Genomic DNA, 19808 nt, shown 5'->3' on the forward strand with positions numbered 1-19808 from the left:
ATTATAAAATAAACCTATCGCGAATCGAGCTAGTAGAGAAATGAGAATTATATTTAGCTTGGTTTAGTTTAATCTACTTATTGGCAAATTATTCAAACTGCTGTTGGCATTGCTGTTGGTTAACCGTCGACGCCGACGAGGTATTATTAAAGACGAACGGCCAAAGACAAATTTTTCTTTAAACTCAAGTGTGCCCCCCGGGGATAATAGAATTGATATTACCAGTCGAATATCTATACAGAAAACCAATCAGAAAATTGCATTTTGCTACCAAGTGCTACACTTGCTAGTACTCGATACATAGCTAAATGCAACTTCTGATTGGTTTCTGCCTTTCCATGCGTAAATGTGAATCCTCTCCCTTAGGGCCTATCCCCAGACCAACTTGCATGCAAAATTATTCAATCGATTCAATTCAATTACAAAAACACACGTAAAATGCGATAATTTTTTAAATGCATATGATTATGCAGCTATGTAAGTTTGTTTGGATAGGTCCTTACTACATACTTTCATTGTAGGCGGCCTTAATCTTTCGCGCAGCACTAAATTGTCCAATCCTCTTCAGATGCCGCGGCAACATACGACGCAGTAGCCAATCGTTCAACAGGAGCCACTCAGATTTCTTCTAAAAGAAAACGAAGTAGCGATTGGTTATTGCGTGGATCAACATGTTATATTATTCCCTAGCAATGCCGAGCTGTTTCACGTGTAACTTTAGCTAAATAAATTTAAAACGTTATTAAGGAAAATTTTTACAGTTTGTGGAATATATATGTAGGCTTGAAATTCATTGAAATCACGCTTAACTACGACGGTTAAGAGCGAGATAAGATATCAGATAAAATATTATCATTGATGATCGAGAAAACAGATAATTATTTTATTTTTAGAGAGCTTAAGCTTCTACTCTCCTCCACTTTTCGCCCTTTTCGGCCGAATCGAACGGAAATGAAAATTCTCTAGAAGAAATGTATATGTGTGTATGTAGTACATACAATACGTGCACAGTTGCACACCGACAATCTAGAGGATAAAAATCTGTGGCAGTCATTGAATGTGCCCTCTCATAACCTCCAAGTCTGTATTTTCGCATTTGTATCTTCGCGAGATAATACGAAGCGACAAGTTTGCTAGCCTTATTCGGATTCTGCACAGCCAATTGTTCATTCACACTTAGAGATTTAATCGAGATCGGTAAGAGTAACAAGTAATTTTTGTAAATTGAAATGCTTTTCTTAGAATTTCAGGAGCGAGGAGAAGGAGGGTAACGCGTTATCAGCAACAGATGCTGCTTGCACACGAAAGACCGCGTCAACACACCGTACAGTCAAGAATGCGATCAATGCTTTATAAATTCGCCAAGATTCGAACTAGAAGTAGGCTTCACTCATGATTTCATGGGTTTCATGATTTTTAGAAAATTTAACGATAAATATTGGGCATCAAGTATGCCCAGTAATCTTAATCGTTACAAAAGAGAAAATTGAAATTAATGACACAAGTTGCTTACCATGCTATAACCTTCCAGATAGTCTTAGTTTTGAAAAACAATTGTTTTCTTTTATGGTGATAAAAGCTGATATGGTACACCTAGCGAAAGCAATATGGAACATTTTAAATTGTATTGTTTTTTGATAACCTAATGTGAGATGATAGATTTTATATGTATATAATTAAGAATATCTGTCAATCACGTAATTTTGCACTTGACCTGATGTAACTATCTCGTACTTGCATCAGTACTTTATATATTAATAAATACAATAGAAAAATGATTTTTGATTAAAAGACAAACGCATGTGTATACTTTATTAATTTTCTTGTATAGTACATATATATATATGTATATAAAAATGTACACATACACACAAATACATATATAATATGTACATGTATATACGTGTGTACGCTTACAATATATAAATGAGAACAATGCATAATTCAAAGAAGAGTTTATAAATAATCATACATTTTTTTCTACATTACTTTTATTACTATATTGCCTATGTATTGATATGTAATTATATCTATCTTTGATAGTTACATAATTAATGATCTTTTTTTTTTTTTTCAGATCACCACAAGTTATACATCCATATAAAGTGTGGGTCATGCAGACCACTTGCAGAGTAATGTAATGAATAGCTGTGGGAACTCTAATACTAGCACGAGGCTACGTGGTTCCAAGTGTGTCGAGACTCAAGACGAGTCTATAAATCAGGGAGGGGAAATAGAGAAAGAGGACATTGGCGTGATAAGTGATTACAGTGTAAATGACCTTAATGTACCACGCAGCACCTTGGTCATTTGTCAGCGAAACTCCAACTACTCTTCAGATCACAGCTTTGCTAGATTTAAGCCAAGGTAAAGATCTAACATTTTCTCTTCTTTTTTGGATCCATTATATTTTTATCCTTGACAAATTAAGAATAATAATTTGCAATGAAATGTTTGTTTTTTGCGAGACAGACTTAGCGGTGTTCCAAGAAATGAATTTCGAATGGCGCGTGGCGGCAGCTCTTCAGATCGTGCCAGAGGTGGAACACGTGGGAGAGCTTTTAAAAAGACACTTAATGATCGCGAATCAAATTCAGAGTCTAGCTATCACTCTACATCTAGACCCAAGTTTCAAGAATCGTTGAAAAATCATGAGAATGCGCAGGGCAAATATTATGACGATAAAAGAATAAATGGTAATTTATTACGTGTACATGAGTGATATTTATGTTTGTGCTCCTGTTTAAAGAAATTTTCTTACTTGCTTTATTTTATAGAGGACTCGAGAATTTCCAAGCTTTTACGGCGATTGTGTCGCGAAGATGATTATGATCATCTCATGGTACTTTGCAAACAAGTGCAGGAAGGTATCGTCGCACCTGAAAATCAACGATATATACGACGGAACTTGGAGACTATCTGTGAAAGTCTGTTAGATTTCTTGCATTCTGGTCCTAGTCAGGAGGCAAAGCAGCAGGTTGCAAAATGTTTGGGGCGAATTGGATATGTGGTAGAACAAGATTTTAAAAGGTATGCAGTAATCAAGCAAGATGAATACATGTGAAAAATATATGGTCTCTTTTTGCACACAAGATTCTTTTACTGTTATGGAAAAGCGATAAGTTGATTATTGCATTGCATACATCTTGCCGCATGGCAATCACGTTGCCATGTTCTGTGTGTCAATATTTATGTGTTTGTGATTTAACAAATACAAAAGATCACAAGATTTGTGTGTGTATGTGTGTGTTCGTTCGTGTGTACATATATATATATATATATATATATATATATATATATATGTACATACATATATATATTTCTAGGTATATGGACTGGATCTTTAATAAATACTCGTTGGAGCATAAAGATGATGTGAAATGCCTATTAATGAAGTCACTTATCGAGACGCTTAAGATGGATTCTGAGATATCCAAATTAAAAGAATTCTCCGTGGTAAATATATAATAACATATTAAAAAATTTGTGTATAATTTGTTTGCTTTTCCTTATGTAACGACGAATATTAACAAAAAATTAACGTATTTGCATTACAGCCGATGATGTCTCAAGTACAATCAATATTAGAAAATGTCGATAGAGCAGACTTATTAGTGGCGACTGTGGATGCTATATTACTCATCATAGATTCCTATCCAGAGACGTTTACAAACCATTTTCGCGATACGGTAGACATACTTGTGGGTTGGCACATTGATTCCACGCAACAAAAGTCAGTTGTCGTTTACGCGAGCCGATGTTTGCAAAAATTGCGCTCGTTTTGGATAGCGGACCTGCAGTTTACTCTGACGTTACTAGGCCAATTCTTGGAGGATATGGAGAGTTATGACGAGGAATTAAATTTACCCGAATCTGGTCGTACTTCACCTGGCGATGACGGATCCCCGACACCGAGAGAATGTATTCTGCGGATTACATCATTAATATCCGTCTTTAATACAGTAACGAAGAGCATAGCCGAGCATTTAAATCCGAATCTTGCACCCAACGTACAATGGTCTTTTCTAACGAATTGTTTATCGAAGATGCTAAAGACCGTTGTTAAAACGATCGAATTGGAAGAAGAAACTGATACTTGGCTCAAAATAGTCAATACGGAAAATTTGATGAAATATATAAGAAACATGAGCTCGTCGCAAAAACATGTCGAGATGCTTTCCAAATATTTTAGTAAAGACGAGATTACCGAGGAAAATCTTATTAAGATGATGAAGTCACTGGCTATAAATAAGATAAATGACAAGAAGAATTCTAAAAAAATAGCTTCTGACAAAGAAAACGCTTTGCCTTTGTCCAAGGAAAAAGAAGAGTTACTAATGAATGTATTGCGATCGATGGAACCGAAAGTGAAACAGATTGAAAACTTGTCAGAAGAAAAGGAAGAATTGATCGTAGTCGCGAATGAATGCGCCTTCTTGCTCCTTGGTCATCTTCAGAGTCGCGTAGCAAAGAACCACGAGCTCCTCTATAAATTTATCGATCTTCAATTACAGAGAGTTAATATTTTTTGGGACGATACTATTATTTCCATGTTGGGCATCATATCAAAAATAATAAAGGAGGTATCCGCGAACTTACCATTGGAATTGGTGCACACGTTGCTCGGCAAGAATTCGACGTTGCTGAAATTAAGATTCCGAAATTCCATTACCATTCAAAACGCGAGTCTCGGGGTATATCACAGTCTTCTAAGCCTGAAGAATATTCCACTATTGCAGGAATCTTATCGCTATATATTAGCGGATTTGGAGATCGCTTACAGGCTTATACTACCTGATATGGCTGTCTTGGTCGTAGACAATCCGTTAAACGATTTGAGATACACGAAAGGTGACGTTGAGATTGTAGTTACATTCGTGCTACGTGCGCTTTCGGACATAGGTGAGCATATACACGCCGCTGTAATTAACTACGAAATACGTGCGCAAATAAACGCAACAAGTATAAATATTCACATCTTTTTAGCAAACGCAAGTAATTCGATTATCGGAATGTGGGCCTTGAAGCCCAGTATCTTGGAACTTCTCGCAGTTAAGTTAAAACCATACGACACTGCACTGTCTACGGCGAGTCCGTTTTTGCAATATAATATTCTGCATCTGCTCTATTCACATTGTTCCAGGTAAAATGAACTTACTTTACTCTCTAATCTTCTTTCAATGCTCAATCCGTATAAGTAATGCGAATATAACGAATATAATAATGTAAAATTCCTCAATGACTTTTTTGTGTACGCCTGTGTATTACAACAGGTACAACCACTTCGTTCCAAGCTCCAGTTTGATAACAGGTACCACCGTTTGTCGCCCGATGGATATGTTTCCCGGGACTTTGGATGTACCAACCACGTCACCAGCCAGTGGCCATTTGTCTATAATTCTCAATTTGATAGCAAAGACATACAACAAGAATACGCCCGCATGCACTTTGCTCCTTTTGTCCACTTGGTTGCAAGAGATTTGCGTACAGTCCGAAAAATATATCGGAATCTTGAGCGAAACTCAGGAGTGCCAAAGTATCATTGCGAGTTTAATCGATTGCGGCGCTACGACCAATGACGAGATCGCAAGCGCGGTATGCAATCTCTTCGAAATGTTAATGACCGCGAAGAATGTCATGTGGAAACAAGAGACTTATTCGAGTATCGTGGATCTAGCGATGTTGCATTTGACCTCGTGCAACAAAAGGATCTGCGAAAAATACGGCGCCCTGCTAATGTGTATGCCCGTTAATATTGTCATATCGAAATTAAACAAACAGTATTTATTTTCAGACACCAAGGTAGGTGCAGTCAATCTTTCTGAGGCTATTTTTCTACATCGAGGCTACTCGATGCTGTCTAATATAATATTTCTCTCTCTCTCATTTCATGTTGAAAAATCAATTTTCATGTTGCGCCGCGACCACTGTATAGAAGGTACGAGAGATTGTAACTTATTCGACAGAATCGTTGATTCTCGCTCAAAGATTGCACATGCGAGGTAACAACAATGGGGAATTGCTGGCGCAACATTTCAAAACGTATATGGCGTTCCTACTACAAGAACATTATCTTGATACATCCGGGTTGTCGGAAATATTTACTTTGTGCTGGCCAGCCGTGTAAGTTTACTCATTGTTCTCTCTCTCTCTCTCTACCCGCGAGATCACGTTCTTTCTCTAATATCGTAAATAACGTTCGACACGTTCATGCGTCTTTTTTTTGTGTGTGTGCAGACCGGAGAACGAAACTACGGCGAGGATGTATGCTTTGGCGCTGGCTAATTGTTCGTTCCTGTTTTTCTGGAGCGGTTTCGAGGCGGCGCAACACTGCGTCCTCAACAAGCTTCGCACTTCTCTCGGGAAGCCGCAGGAGACATTTACTTCGATCGAGAGCGCCCTGAAGATTCTAGCTCGCGAGATATCGTGCCACAATGTGATCGACGTGGTGAAGAGGCAGCAGGGATTGGAGAGGCAGCAGGGATTAGATCGTATTTTGCACGAGCACACGCGAGTGCGGCTCTTCGTCGAATTTCTGGAACATCTGGAGAGGGCGATTCACAATGCGGCCGACGGTTGCGCGATGGCGCTCTTGCCGCTGTCAAAACCGGTGAGAACCTTCTTCCATACGAACAAGTCAACGTGTAAGGAATGGCTGAATCGCATACGATTGGCTTTGTGCGTGGTCTCGTTGCACTCGGGTCTGGCGACGAGTGCGCTGCGAAACGGCCAGAGGTTACTGGAGGATCTGAGCAATGCCGATAATACGCAAGGCATCGAGTTCGAGAGGGCAACATTGTGGACGGCACAGGCGATGGTCGTGCTCGGTGAAGCGGAGGCATTGCAGGGACTCTACGTGTACACCAGGAGCAAGGACAGGCAATTTCCGTGGCTGAAAGCGGCGATGGAGGAGGCCGCAGGACGTTACGAGTCAGCGACGGATGTCTACAGGCAGATCATCGTTGATGATCATGCTCATGTTAAAATCTCGAAAGACGACGATGAGAGCTGCAGAGCCGCCGCGAGACTCGAGAGCGACAATCAAGTGCTGGGCTTTTGCATGCAAAGACTTTCCCACTGTTATAAAGCGGTCAGCGACTGGTCCGGATTAGTGGAATGGAAATCACGAGAGACCGAGATGCTGGCGCAAGACAATTACGCTGCCCTGAGAAGGCAGCAGATCACCGAGAGCATCGTTCCGCAGCAGGCGGATTGTTTGAAAAAGTTCGAGGAGGGCGAATTGGTCTCCTTTGACGAGTTGATGAATTGGAACCTACTGGACGAGGAGAAGAAAAGTAGTTGGAGCTGCGCGAAAACGTTGGTGGCTTGCAGCAACAGTTTGACGAACGTCGCGCTCAAGATTCGCCTCGCCAACGGCGAGAACGGCCTCGACGACTCTTTTGATGGCAGCGAGATTATCGAAAGATGTCAAAAGGTCGCGGCCAAGATGATGCAGGACGGATTGCGAAACATGCCGTCGGAGTATCTCAGTGACGCTATACTGCTCCAGTATTCCGCGACGGGGTTGAAGAATTTATCGCGCGGCAAAAAGAATAAGAACGTTTTCGAATTGTACAAGGTTGATAAAGTTAATAATATCAATTCGAGTATTTTAACGCAAGTCTTGTGGTGGTCCGAGTATCTGGGGCAAACGTGCGACAGCGGCTCTACGGAGGTGGACAGTTTACGATTACATGTTATCAGAACGGCCAGGAAAGAAGGCAACTTTAATTTAGCGAAACGAGAGATGGTCAAGTATTTGAAATCGGAGCAAGATTTGATTCGACTCAAAAATTCGACCGCTTGCACTTTTACCGAGATCACAAGCAGCATGCTGAACGATGGGCCTGTCCATGTGAAATGGACCAAGAGCAGTATGCGGGCGTTCAGGGAATTATCAAAATTATTATATGACATGGAGAACACGAACGAGGCTTTGCGAATGTGCTGTGTGACCGCGCTGGGAATCTCGCAGGCGATCGTCAGCGGCGAGCAGTCGGCCGATTTACGGGATACGGGAACCAAGCTCTTGCTTACCCTAGGTAAATGGATACAGCAGGACACAAACGTGAACGAAAATCCTCAGCTGGAGGAATTGCTCAGGTTCGAAGCTATGCACAACGATGGCTTGATGGACAAACTGTTTGGCGAGACGATCGATCTGATTCCTACGTCGGACATGATAATCGGTAAACTGATGCAACTTGGCGTGAATCAGTGTCCGGACTTGCCGCGCGCCTGGTCCAGTTTCGCCGCCTGGTGCTACAAGTGGGGCCGGAAGATCGTCGACAATTCCAATTCTGGTCAATTAACGGATACCGACCGGATAAACATACAGTCCTTATTGCCGATGGACATAGCCGAAACTGAACTCGACACAATTTTCTCTATATTAAGCCAGAATAAGACAATACCCGAGGACGAGGGCGATATCGACATGAACGATATAAATACATCCGATATGATAGAGACTCAGTTGAGGAACGTGTCGGTCCTAAGTCACGTCAGTAATGAACATCTCGGTATGCTGGTCGACATTTGGCGACAGGCACAGAAGAGGATCTATTCGTATTACGAACTTTCGGCGAACGCGTACTTCAAATATCTGCAATTGGCGAATAACGACGATAGCAACGAGTGCGACACCATCACGGCAACGTTGAGACTACTGCGACTCGTGGTGAAACACGCTCTGGAATTGCAAAACGTCCTTGAGGCCGGTCTCTCGACGACCCCGACCGCACCATGGAAGGAGATTATACCGCAGTTGTTTTCGAGGCTCAGTCATCCCGAGGCGTACGTGAGGACTCAGGTATCCGAGCTGTTGTGCCGAGTGGCAGAAAATACGCCGCATTTGATCATGTTCCCGGCCGTGGTGGGCGCGGTGTCCGGCCAGAAGAAGATTTATGACAAGGTCGTTTACGAGAAACCCGACGATAGTGACAACAACTCGCAGAATAATGATATAGAATTGAACGCTGCCGTGGAGGAACGAGAAGAGGAAGAAGAAGAGGAGGAGGAAGAGGAGGAGGAGGAGGAGGAAGAGGAGGAGGAGGAGGAGGAGGAGCAAGAGCAAGAGCAAGAGGGCGAGGAAGGCGAAGAGGAGACGGCAGCGCAGCAAGCAATTGCGTGCAACGATCAACAACACGAGAGTTTCATGGATTCCTATTTCTCGCAATTGGTCGATTGTCTCTCGAATCGCATACAAGATTCGGTAGTTCAAGTGAAGGTGCTAGTGAAGGAGCTCAGACGAATCACGTTGCTGTGGGACGAGCTGTGGTTGGCAACGTTGTGTCAACATCACACGGAGATTACCAAACGATTTGAGCAGCTGGAGATTGAGATTCAGCGGGTGCAGGACAATGTCTGGCTTACGCTCGAAGACAAGGATAAATTGATCGCGGAGAAGCATAGGATCATTTTGAAACCGATTACATTTATACTAGAGAATCTGCTGTCTATGACGTCCGTACCTGCCGAGACGCCGCACGAGAAAACCTTTCAGGAGAAATTTGGTGCTTCCATAGAGGAAGTGATAAATCGACTCAACAATCCCAAGAATCCGGCAAAGCCTCAAATGGCAAGTTTGGCCTTGAAGCACTTGGAAACCAAGTTGGCGCAACGCGTGCACCGACGAGCCGCTTATTCTCTGTCAATGACGGACATTAGTCCTGTCCTGGCCAATCTCAAGGACACTCGCATTGCCATGCCGGGCGTAGCTGCCATCGATAATAGGAACATTGTCACCATCATGTCGGTAGACAATAACGTTCAGATTCTACCGACGAAGACAAAGCCGAAAAAACTGATATTCCACGGATCCGATGGTCACGTTTATACGTATCTGTTTAAGGGACTGGAGGACCTGCATCTGGATGAGAGAATAATGCAATTCCTGAGCATATGTAACACCATGATGTCAAAGAATAGCGATACCAAGGTTTATAGGGCGCGCCATTATTCGGTGATTCCATTGGGCCCTAGATCCGGTCTCATTCAGTGGGTCGACGGCGTGACGCCACTGTTTATACTCTACAAGCGATGGCAGCAGCGTGAGTGTGCTGTCATCAGCAAGACTAGTGGCGGCAATTCTACGATTATGCGACCGTCAGAGTTGTTTTATAACAAGTTGACACCGTTACTCAAAGAGTGCGGGATCGGTTTGGAGAATCGCAAGGAGTGGCCTATTCACGTACTGAAAAAAGTCTTGGAGGAATTGATGAGGGAGACTCCGAAAGATCTACTAGCTAAGTTAGTTGCAATTATTATTTAACGAGCATTAGCGTACTAATTTCAATAGAGTCTTCCGTCTTTCTCTTTCGCTCGCGCTCGTTCATGTTTCTTTTTGCTGCACGTCTTTTCTCTTATCTTTCTCTCTTATCTTTACCAATATACATTGCAGAGAGATTTGGTGTAACAGTATCAACGCCGGCAGCTGGTGGCAAGCTACCAAGAACTACTCGTATTCCGTTGCGGTTATGTCCATCATTGGTTACATCATAGGTTTAGGCGACAGACATTTGGACAATGTTCTCGTTGATCTTAACACCGGCCAAGTTGTGCACATTGATTACAATGTCTGCTTCGAGAAAGGAAAAACTCTACGTGTCCCGGAAAAGGTGCCATTCCGCATGACACCAAATATCAAAACGGCTCTAGGAGTAACCGGAGTCGAGGTAGGTTTTTCGATTATTTTAACGAGAATTTTTCCCGATAACGATGAATAGGAATAAGGGATAGTTTGTATTATTATCTATCTTTTATAATTATAATTACAAGGTAAAGGTCTAATTATGATTATGAAATATTTTAATATGTTTCAAAAATGCATTGTTTTTGAAAATTTATTTGCACCGCGCTCGAAACGTTTTAATTTTGCGTCAGATGAGTATCTTTTGTGTTTGCAATTCTTTATAGTCGTATTTTTTAGTTTTTCCTTTTTTTATTTTAATATGTATTTTCAATTGAGAGAAAGAGAAAGAAAGATGCATACGTGCAAATTGAAAAAGAAGAAATAACAATTACAATTTTTCCTTTTATTAGATAGTTTTTGGCTGAACACGAATGTAATTTAAAAAATCGTGTTTTCCGTTCTATTCTCTTGTGCACGATCAGATTGGAGATCGGGGCAACACTCGTGCGAACTGTTTTCATTTGTATGGTGATTATCTTGTACATCTTCCTGACTCTTTAGCTCACGTTGTTTTTCCAAGTACATTTTGAAGCTCGAGTTGAAATTGACATTAGGCGATTTAAAATGTAAAATCTTTTGAAAAGCTTTGCGAAAATTGGTATTTTTCCACGCGTATATAAAGGGATTTATACCGCTGTTGGCGATGGCCAATGCGAACGTAGATTTGTACCAAATCGATATCGAGTTTGTTTTCCAACCAAAGGTTCGCATGCAAGCTACGACGAAGTAAGGAAACCAGCAGATCGAAAAGCAACCCAGTATCAGTAGTACCACCTGATCCGAAAATTCAATGTCAATTATTATCACTCATTGATAGCTACGCTTGTAAAATCTTTAATTTATAACTGCAATTTTCAATTTTCTCCCTTCAATTGCTCTATATTCTGATTTAAAACGTAATATACATATACTATACCTGTACGCTTTTACGATCGCTTTTCTCAGCAATGTTCGGGACGATACCGTGATTCATGCGACGCGCATGCATATACGCTTCTCTCCAGATTTTCCAATATAGCAGAAACATTGCTATCCAACTGAGAAAGAATGCCGGCATCTGTATAGCCACTATGTAGCATCTACCAAAATAATGTGTATTTATTAATTTATGATATTTTACAGTCGCGCGCGTGCAACTGCTTTGAGATAATAAACTGTAATAATCGATTATTAATGTTTACGTCAAATTACTGACGTGAAACGATACATAGTCGCACGTCAGGCTATCGCTCCACGGAATTGATTGTTATCGGAAGCGAAGAAGCGACAGGATAGCGGTAGGTGCTGTACCTCGGTAATACTGTTTCCAATTCGCACGTCTGCGAGGCATTATGCTCATCGAACAAATTCCAATATATCGGAATCGATGATACACCCATGGTACATATCCAAGCAATGACTATAATCAGTAGCACGCGTCTCTTGGTCGCGTATGCATTATAGCTCAACGGATGCACGATAGCGACGTATCGGTCTATGGCGATCACTATGAGATTGTATATACTTCCACCGCACGCTAAGGTGAACATGACGAAGCGTGAGATGCATACCAACTTGTTTCGATGTAACGTACCGTCCACGTAAAATGCCAAATGATATGGAAGCGTTACGCCCACCATCAGATCCGACACCGCCAAGTTTAGGATAAAATAATTTGAAACGACGTTTCGGAGCCTACGAGCCCATGTGATTGCCAATATCGTGAGAACATTCCCCAATACAATCGCAACGAATAAGAAACAATCCAGCAAGATCCAAAACACGTGACTATTCTGTTCGTTATCGGCGCTATTTGTTTCTGACAAGTCAGCCGATGATATCTTTGATACATTTACGTTCACCACAGTAACGTTACTTTCTTTCAAGTACATGATTCTGAAAAGAAACTTGAAACGTATTTTATACACACACACACACAAACACACACGAGCGCGTGCGCATATATATAGATATATATATTATATAATTTTGAATTGTGATATTCTAAAAGTTTCAAGTCAACTTGAATTTAGTTGTATACTTGTAAGATATTCCTTTTATATAATGGATTACGAAAAAATTAAAATTTCTCTCAAAAATGTTCAAAGGACATATCATAATAATCGCTGAATAAACGTTAAACAGTTTTAAGGAATAAGGAACTTTGCACGGATATATTTATTTGCAGAGAAATTAAACTGAGGATATGTGTTCGTAGCACTTTATACATTCGTGGCTATTTGTGTCTTACGAGATCGTCTTTCAGTTACGCGCTGTAATGAAATAATCGGAGTAACATGTAATACGTGAAAACGATCAACTAGCTAATACTACGTAATACGACTTACCTTTGGTACGCACACGCGTACATACACATGGAAAGAAACGGGTTTTCGACGGTACTCTACGAAATGCCAAGATACACCGCAAACCGTGCATCACGATTACGTAAATCTACTAAACGTTTGAAACAAATGAATTTTTTGCGAATACAAGAAATTATGGAAAAATAAAATGTATATATATATATATATATATATCTTTTATTTATGTGTGTGTGTGTGTGTGTGTGTGTGTGTGTGTGTGTGTGTGTGTGCGTGTGTGTGTGTGTATAGATGTATATATAGATGTATAAACATATATTTTTTAAAATTTACCTCGCGTTTGTTTCGTCACTTTTTGAGGAAACAATTGTGATTATTTTGAGCCTAATTGGTGACAATGCATTCGCAATAGCTGTGATACTTGTCGATAAGAGCGCAGATCGATACGAAACAATTCGGCAGATACGGCACGCTGCTACCTGTCTGTTCAGGAGTGCTTTTACTTATCTACTCATCTGGTGGTTCCCCTGGCAAAGAATTGCCATAACTATCAGTTGCTCGCTATCAGCAGCTCGTTCGCAATCACAAAGGGTCGATGAGAGAGCTCGAGATGAACGAATGCACAATCATGAGTGGTCTTGATTTACATTACATTCAACCATGCCTAGCCATGAACGGTATATAATGAAATCGCTATTTATGTGTCTAGGGTATATTTAGGTTCGCTTCTGAGCATACTCTAAGAGTGATGCGTAGAGGCCGCGAGACGCTGCTGACTTTGCTGGAAGCGTTCGTCTACGATCCTTTGGTAGATTGGCGGGCGGGTGCGGACACCAGCATAGCAAGTTACGGCGCTTGCCAGGCCAGAGCGAGATGCACCGGCGTTGGAAGGAAACAACTGGAGCAGGAGCTCACGCGTGCAATGTTTGCAGTGAGAACGGCGGAGATGCGCGCCGAGTGGCTGGCTAATCGGTAAGAGAATAACGACAAGTTTCACTCAAATAAGAGATTTCGCGCGCGTTTCTTTATATCTCACATTTTTCAAGAGAGAATAATATTTCTGTTATTTGAAATGCATACATTTCTTTTCTTCTTCGCCTCTTTCTTTTCAACTTTCAACATCTTGTTATGCAAAACCTCAATAGTAATGAAAGAGTCAATCCCCTCCGCCTCTCTCTCTCTCTCTCTCTCTCTCTCTCTCTCTCTCTCTCTCTCTGGCGTTTCATTCATTTGAATTGTATTTATAATAATTTGTAACATTTTATCTTTTCGTGGGGTGAAATCGTAGAGACGAATTGGCTAAAACTTTGCCGCTACTGTGCCATCACTTGAACAGTTGGATCGAGGCGACCGAAGCATCGCGTCAATGTCAGGATTTACTGCAGGACCGACATCAGCAGCTCGGGCTAGTGAAGGAGGCGCAGGCGATCGGTCGGAATCATGCGTTATACTCGGTAGTGAAGCGATACAATTCGTTCAAGCGTGCGCGAGACTCTCACGAGAAGGCAAAGGCAGACTTGAAGGAGAAGATAGAAGAGTGTGAGAAACAGATTAATATGCATAATGTAAGTCGCCGTGTTCGCAAGCGCAACCGCAACTGTGTGACCACCAAATTGTTTCCGCAAGCTGCACGCGTTAAAATCATTGATTTTGATTGTAACGTTTTTTTTTTTTTTTTTTTATTGATTTTAATTGTTATTTCAGATCGCGCTGGCCGCCGTGCGAGGATCCCAATTAGGACAGTGGCATGCGGAATTGGGAGCCTTGGCCACTCAACAAGATCACGTAGTGTTCGACCTTGTGAAGGAGTTTCTGCAGAACGCCGGACAAAGTCAGATGATAGTGCAATGCGAGCAGTCGGAGAACGAGCTGATGCAACTGGCCACCGACCAGGCTTTCTCCATAACCAAATGTATAGATCTGTTGACTCAATATTCCGCCATCTGCAACCTATACCCTCTTAGTATTCTGTCGCAACATCGTACCGTGCTCTATCACACTTGGGCGAACGAGCTGTTAGCCTCGGGCACCGTCGAGGCGTGCCGTGAGGTCATGGCGCGATTCGAAGCGAGTTTAAATCCAATCAATCCAAGCAATCCGAGCATTCAGCAGATAATAACTTTCTCGTATCAGATGGAAGCGATCTTGAACGAATATAGTGAGAGATACAAGAAAGCTTACGAGAGGATGATATCCGAAGGCTTGCCGGAAGCCAAGAATAGAATCGAGAAGGCGTACACGGAGTCAAGGGCGCAAATTACGGGATTTCTGCGGCGAGAGAAAGGCGCAGAGAGAGCATTCGAATGCGTCAATATCACTGCGCTATGCGCCTTAAACAAGCGGTACCTGATGATGGAGGGCGCTGCCAAATGCGCCGGAGATTGCTTGGTGGATCTTACGTCCCGCGAGGGAGACTGGTTTCTCGACGAGATGCGTCTGATGTCGTCATTGATTGCCGAATTGGTCACGTTGATACCACAGAGTCACAAGACGAACAATGATCCCAAGATTCCGCTGATACTCAAGTGTCTGAAAAGCGCCGATTGTATTTACAAAGGTTTGCAAGAACTCAATTACAACTTCCAAACCATTATATTGCCGGAAGCGATGAAGACCATCATCACGGAGGAGCCGAGCGTGATGCGGATGATAAACGAACTCGGCGAGATCATAATACTGACCGGAATACCGCTCGGTGATATTCTAGCGCAGCTCGAGATGCATCTTCGATTCACCGTCATGGAGATGGAGAGCCCGCATGCGGTAGTACAGAGTATAGTGACTAACATGAGAGTACGATTCGAGGCATTACTATCGCGACAGGCGGAAGTTCAGGATTTGAGCCAGGAGGAAACTCTAACGCCAGGTCAGATGTTGCTAATGGGGTTCAACGGTTTGTTTGAGAAACTGCAAATGGAAGGTAACACTTTGGTGGCTACCCTGAGCGCTTTGGACATCCCGACGAATTGGAAGAAGATTGATCAGATACGCGAGGCTAAGGAGATGTCGGCACCCATCTTCAACAAGGCTGCCCGACAAGTTCTCGAGGATATATTTCTGATCAAGAGGTTGCACACGATACAAGAGTTCTTCATGATGTGCAGGGACATTGCTATTGCGTTCAAGGGCGGATTGGCGAACGTGTATGACGATGAACGGCTTAACAAGCCTGTCCGAGTGTTCACGGCCGATTACGTTTCAAGGCAATTGCTCGGGGTGACGTCACAGACATTAGCGATCGCCCTGTGTTTCCTGTTGCAGCGAACGGGCTTGAATGTAACTACCGAGATCGAGCAGAGAGATATTGGAGCGGAGAGCAAGGTCTCGCTGGAGGAGTTGTGTCGGAAGATGGTGGATCTGTGCGTGAAGAGAGGATTATTCTCAGGCTCGGTCTTGACGCAAGCGAGCACGTTGAATAGCACTTTGGAAAGTGCCTGGCGACGAAAACAGGCTGCTGGATTGGCGGAGCAGAGCGCCGAGGTAGTAAAAGTCAGTCTTCACAGACTTCAAGTTCAGCAGACAGCTTATCATTGGTTGCACGAGGATATTCTAATGATGAGGCCCAATATGAATCCAATGAATCCAATGAGCCCGATGCATCCCATGAATCATATGAGTGAGTCCTAGGCTTTAACTAACAACCTCTTTAATAAAGATTATTGATTTTTATAGAATTTTTATCTGTTTGTCCATTTTCTCGATTTTAAGTATTAAATTAAACATTGACATTTTTTTTTAAATTCAAATTTAAATTAATTTAAAAATATTAAATATTTCTATCACACAGAGTCGTCGCGCTGAGTTTCGCGCAAGAGAGCACGTGTTTGAAATATAATAATTTCCTCGTTTCTTTTAGATCGCCCTACCTTCATGCTCGAGTTACGAAAAAAGGCGGCGACACTGTCCAATTTACAGTCTCGAGTATGCGAAGCACGTGAGCAACAACAGAATCTCGTTTCGAGTGCTATACAACGTCTCAAGTGGGCTGCCGGCGCCAATCCAGCGCTGGGCGAAGTCATGTCCGCATTCGACAACGCGGTGTTGTCATCATCCGATAAGTTGACTAGACAGCATAATTTAGCCGCGATGGTAGTTAATACGTGCAATTCCATACTGCACTACGAGGCCCTGAGAACTAGGACGTCGGAGAGTGTGACGCACGACGCTAATCTGGTCAAATTGATCAGGCATTGGGAGGAGAGCTGTATACTGACGGTCAATCTCAACATCACCGTTACCATGACGGAGGAGAGTCTCGTGCGACTGCTGCAGCTAGAAAACAATGTGGACGCCACGTGGTTGAAGCAGGCTGAGAAAATGGTGTCCGAGGCAATAATCGACACCCAGAAGAAGCTGCAGGAGAAACAAGAGGCTCTCTTCACGGCCGAAGACTATTTGAGGGAGCGAGTGATGAATCTGCAGAACGTACTCGCCGAGCATCACCGACTAATGTCGGATGTTAGAGCGTTGCTAAAGACAATGGCCAAGCAGGAGAACATCGACGGTCTGCAAGACTTTCTATTCGCTTATCGATCCTTCACGGAGAACATTTCGGCGGTGGTGAAGGAACTGGAAGCCGAGAATTTCGACTCCGCTCGCGGTATGGCGATGAAGGAAGAATTGGAGGCGATGACGATTCAAGTGCCCAGTCTGTACAATCAATTACTGGATTTTGCGAACCAGCGCAAGCTGAATTCGGGGCTGAAGGGCGGCGCCGAGAAGCGGGCCGCGAGCCATTTGCTGAGGAAGAGGAAGAAGAGGAAGAAGGGTAATAAGCTGATACGGGAGCAGGATAGTGTAGGGCGCCTGAGCCCGAGAAAGGGGACACCGATCCGGGCCAGAGATCCGACTACGGGCAAGGGTAGGTAGTCACCGAGATTTGTCTTGACTCTTTCTTCATCAATATATACACTTGCCAAGCAGTCGCTTTCGCTCGTGTAACATTTTCCCTTTATATGTAATTCCGTCTTTTTGTCTTTCATCTTCTTGTAGCTGTGCAAGAACGAAATGCCTACGCGCTGAACGTGTGGCGTCGCGTGCGTATGAAGCTGGAGGGCCGCGACCCGCAACCGTCGCGCAAGTACACCACGGCCGAACAGGTGGAATACGTGATACGTGAAGCGCAGAGCAACGATAATCTGGCCTTGTTGTACGAGGGCTGGACACCGTGGGTCTGAACGGACGACGGTTGGCGCTCGCGCGCCCCGATGGCTCGACACTCTTCTCACACGGTACTCAAATTAACGTATCGTTGTGCCTGCGTCGCTCTACGTTGCCGTAGGAAGCAAAACGCTCCGTTCGAAACCAGCTGATCTGCGGAGTGATCCGGGGCAGAAATGTCATCCGGGAAATAAGTCGGTTTTACAGCTCGATCGCGGCATCGATCTTTCCAACGCGACAATTGAAAATCCACTATACCCCGAGAGTGCAGTGCCGATTCTATAGTTGTCTCAAAAACGAAGTTGACGCGCTTGCGATCTGTTACATTACATTTAAAGATAACGAGTGCTTCTAGCTTTTCTTTTTCTCTCCTTTTTTTTCCCCCTTGTCTTCTTTGTTTCAAAGGGAGCGAGAATCTGATGAATATATATGTATGTACAATATTCTATTTATCCGAGCACGGATAAATAGCACTCTTTTGGGAGTCACGAATTTTTGGGGGAAATGTAGAATCGGCCACACTTCATCCATACGCTAATGGTGTAGTCGCGAGAAGTTCGGCTGATGACGATATTGACGGGAAGTCCGATCATGATGATGTGATGGATGATCGTAAATCTCGATCGTTGATCGTTATTACGATAAATGGTCAACATTCACCGCATGATGGCACGAGCTTGCCGTCGTGTAATGCCATCGTGTCAGGAAAAGAATACCTGGCATTTTAAACGATACATCTGAATCGGGTGTTGCACCGATGTAACATTTTAAATCTAGATATACGTACGATGTATACGCGAGCATACTTACCGATTAATTCAGGATTCGAGATTACGTAGGTATCACATACCATTGCAGCATTTATACTTTTTAACTGAGAGATGATAAGAAAGAAAGAAAAAAAAAACAAAAACAAAAAGAAAAGATTCAGTTTAACAGAAAGATGAAGAGAAGTCTGTTTATTATATTGAGTTATACGTAATTGAACAATTAAATACGTTTAAACTCGGCGTATACACATACATTTAGACGCGCGTGCATGCGTATGTATGTACGTAATTTAAAAAATTTAATAATTTCGCAAAATTGATCACAACTTATTACCGATTAACGGGACAAAATAATTTCTGTAGTGAATATATGCGTGGTTTTGAAAGTTTGCTGCGCGTCGATTCGGTTTCAATTTTTATCGCGTTAGCATCGGACGATCCGGGCGAAAAAACAAATTCATCAGCTTCGTAGCCAACTTGACGTGTCCTCGCTACTTTCTGGCGTCACATATTTCGCCCAATCATTTTTTTTTAATACCTAAATAATGCTATCGCGTAATAAAGAGTATTTTCTCACATATTGCAGAAGTAATGACGGTTACTCGTTTTTTTTTTTTTTTTTTTTTTTTCAAATATTTCACGAATTTTGGATTTACATATGATATAATTGTGCAAATTTAATTTTACGTAACTCATTGGGTATTGTAGATGATGTATACGAAACATTGTTACGGAAACAAAAATAAAATCGGCCGACGCGATTTTTCATGGAAACGCAATGAAATTTTACATGTGGCTATACAATCTTTGAATTGTTTCTAACGTAGAACATTTCGATTTTAAACAATTATGAGTTTGGTGATTTTAGTTGTATAAATTCGA

At 42.4% G+C, this 19808-nt stretch overlaps 2 protein-coding genes across 5 annotated transcripts; one reads left to right on the forward strand and one right to left on the reverse strand.

Moving 5' to 3' along the window:
- The first annotated feature begins 26 nt into the window (after nt 1-26).
- Nucleotides 27-18973, forward strand: LOC105450873 (serine/threonine-protein kinase SMG1). Its single transcript, XM_011690973.1, has 17 exons — nt 27-1379; nt 2078-2367; nt 2473-2696; nt 2778-3030; nt 3327-3456; nt 3558-4902; nt 4987-5143; nt 5274-5802; nt 5936-6123; nt 6238-8977; nt 9092-10251; nt 10403-10676; nt 13706-13968; nt 14285-14561; nt 14701-16612; nt 16853-17857; nt 17989-18973. Exons 2-17 carry the CDS (start codon nt 2141-2143, stop codon nt 18171-18173), a joined length of 10869 nt encoding a protein of 3622 aa, XP_011689275.1. The 5' UTR covers nt 27-1379; nt 2078-2140; the 3' UTR covers nt 18174-18973.
- On the reverse strand, nt 10808-13805 carry LOC105450872 (D(2) dopamine receptor). 4 transcript variants are annotated; one of them, XM_011690971.1, is made up of 6 exons: nt 13735-13805; nt 13330-13660; nt 13021-13129; nt 11984-12568; nt 11610-11772; nt 10808-11467 (listed from the first exon to the last, which is right to left on the reverse strand). In XM_011690971.1, the coding sequence occupies exons 3-6, from the start codon at nt 13047-13049 to the stop codon at nt 11072-11074; spliced, it is 1173 nt and encodes a 390-aa protein (XP_011689273.1). In that variant the 5' UTR covers nt 13050-13129; nt 13330-13660; nt 13735-13805; the 3' UTR covers nt 10808-11071. The 4 variants fall into 4 exon arrangements, with proteins under 4 accessions (XP_011689273.1, XP_011689272.1, XP_011689271.1 ...); XM_011690970.1 differs by having other exon boundaries at nt 13021-13126; nt 13330-13743; XM_011690969.1 differs by having other exon boundaries at nt 13330-13743.
- Nucleotides 18974-19808: the final 835 nt, after the last annotated feature.

The sequence above is a fragment of the Wasmannia auropunctata genome, unplaced genomic scaffold (assembly GCF_000956235.1).
Source record: "Wasmannia auropunctata unplaced genomic scaffold, wasmannia.A_1.0 LD336055.1, whole genome shotgun sequence".
NCBI classification, from domain to species: Eukaryota; Metazoa; Arthropoda; class Insecta; order Hymenoptera; family Formicidae; genus Wasmannia; species Wasmannia auropunctata.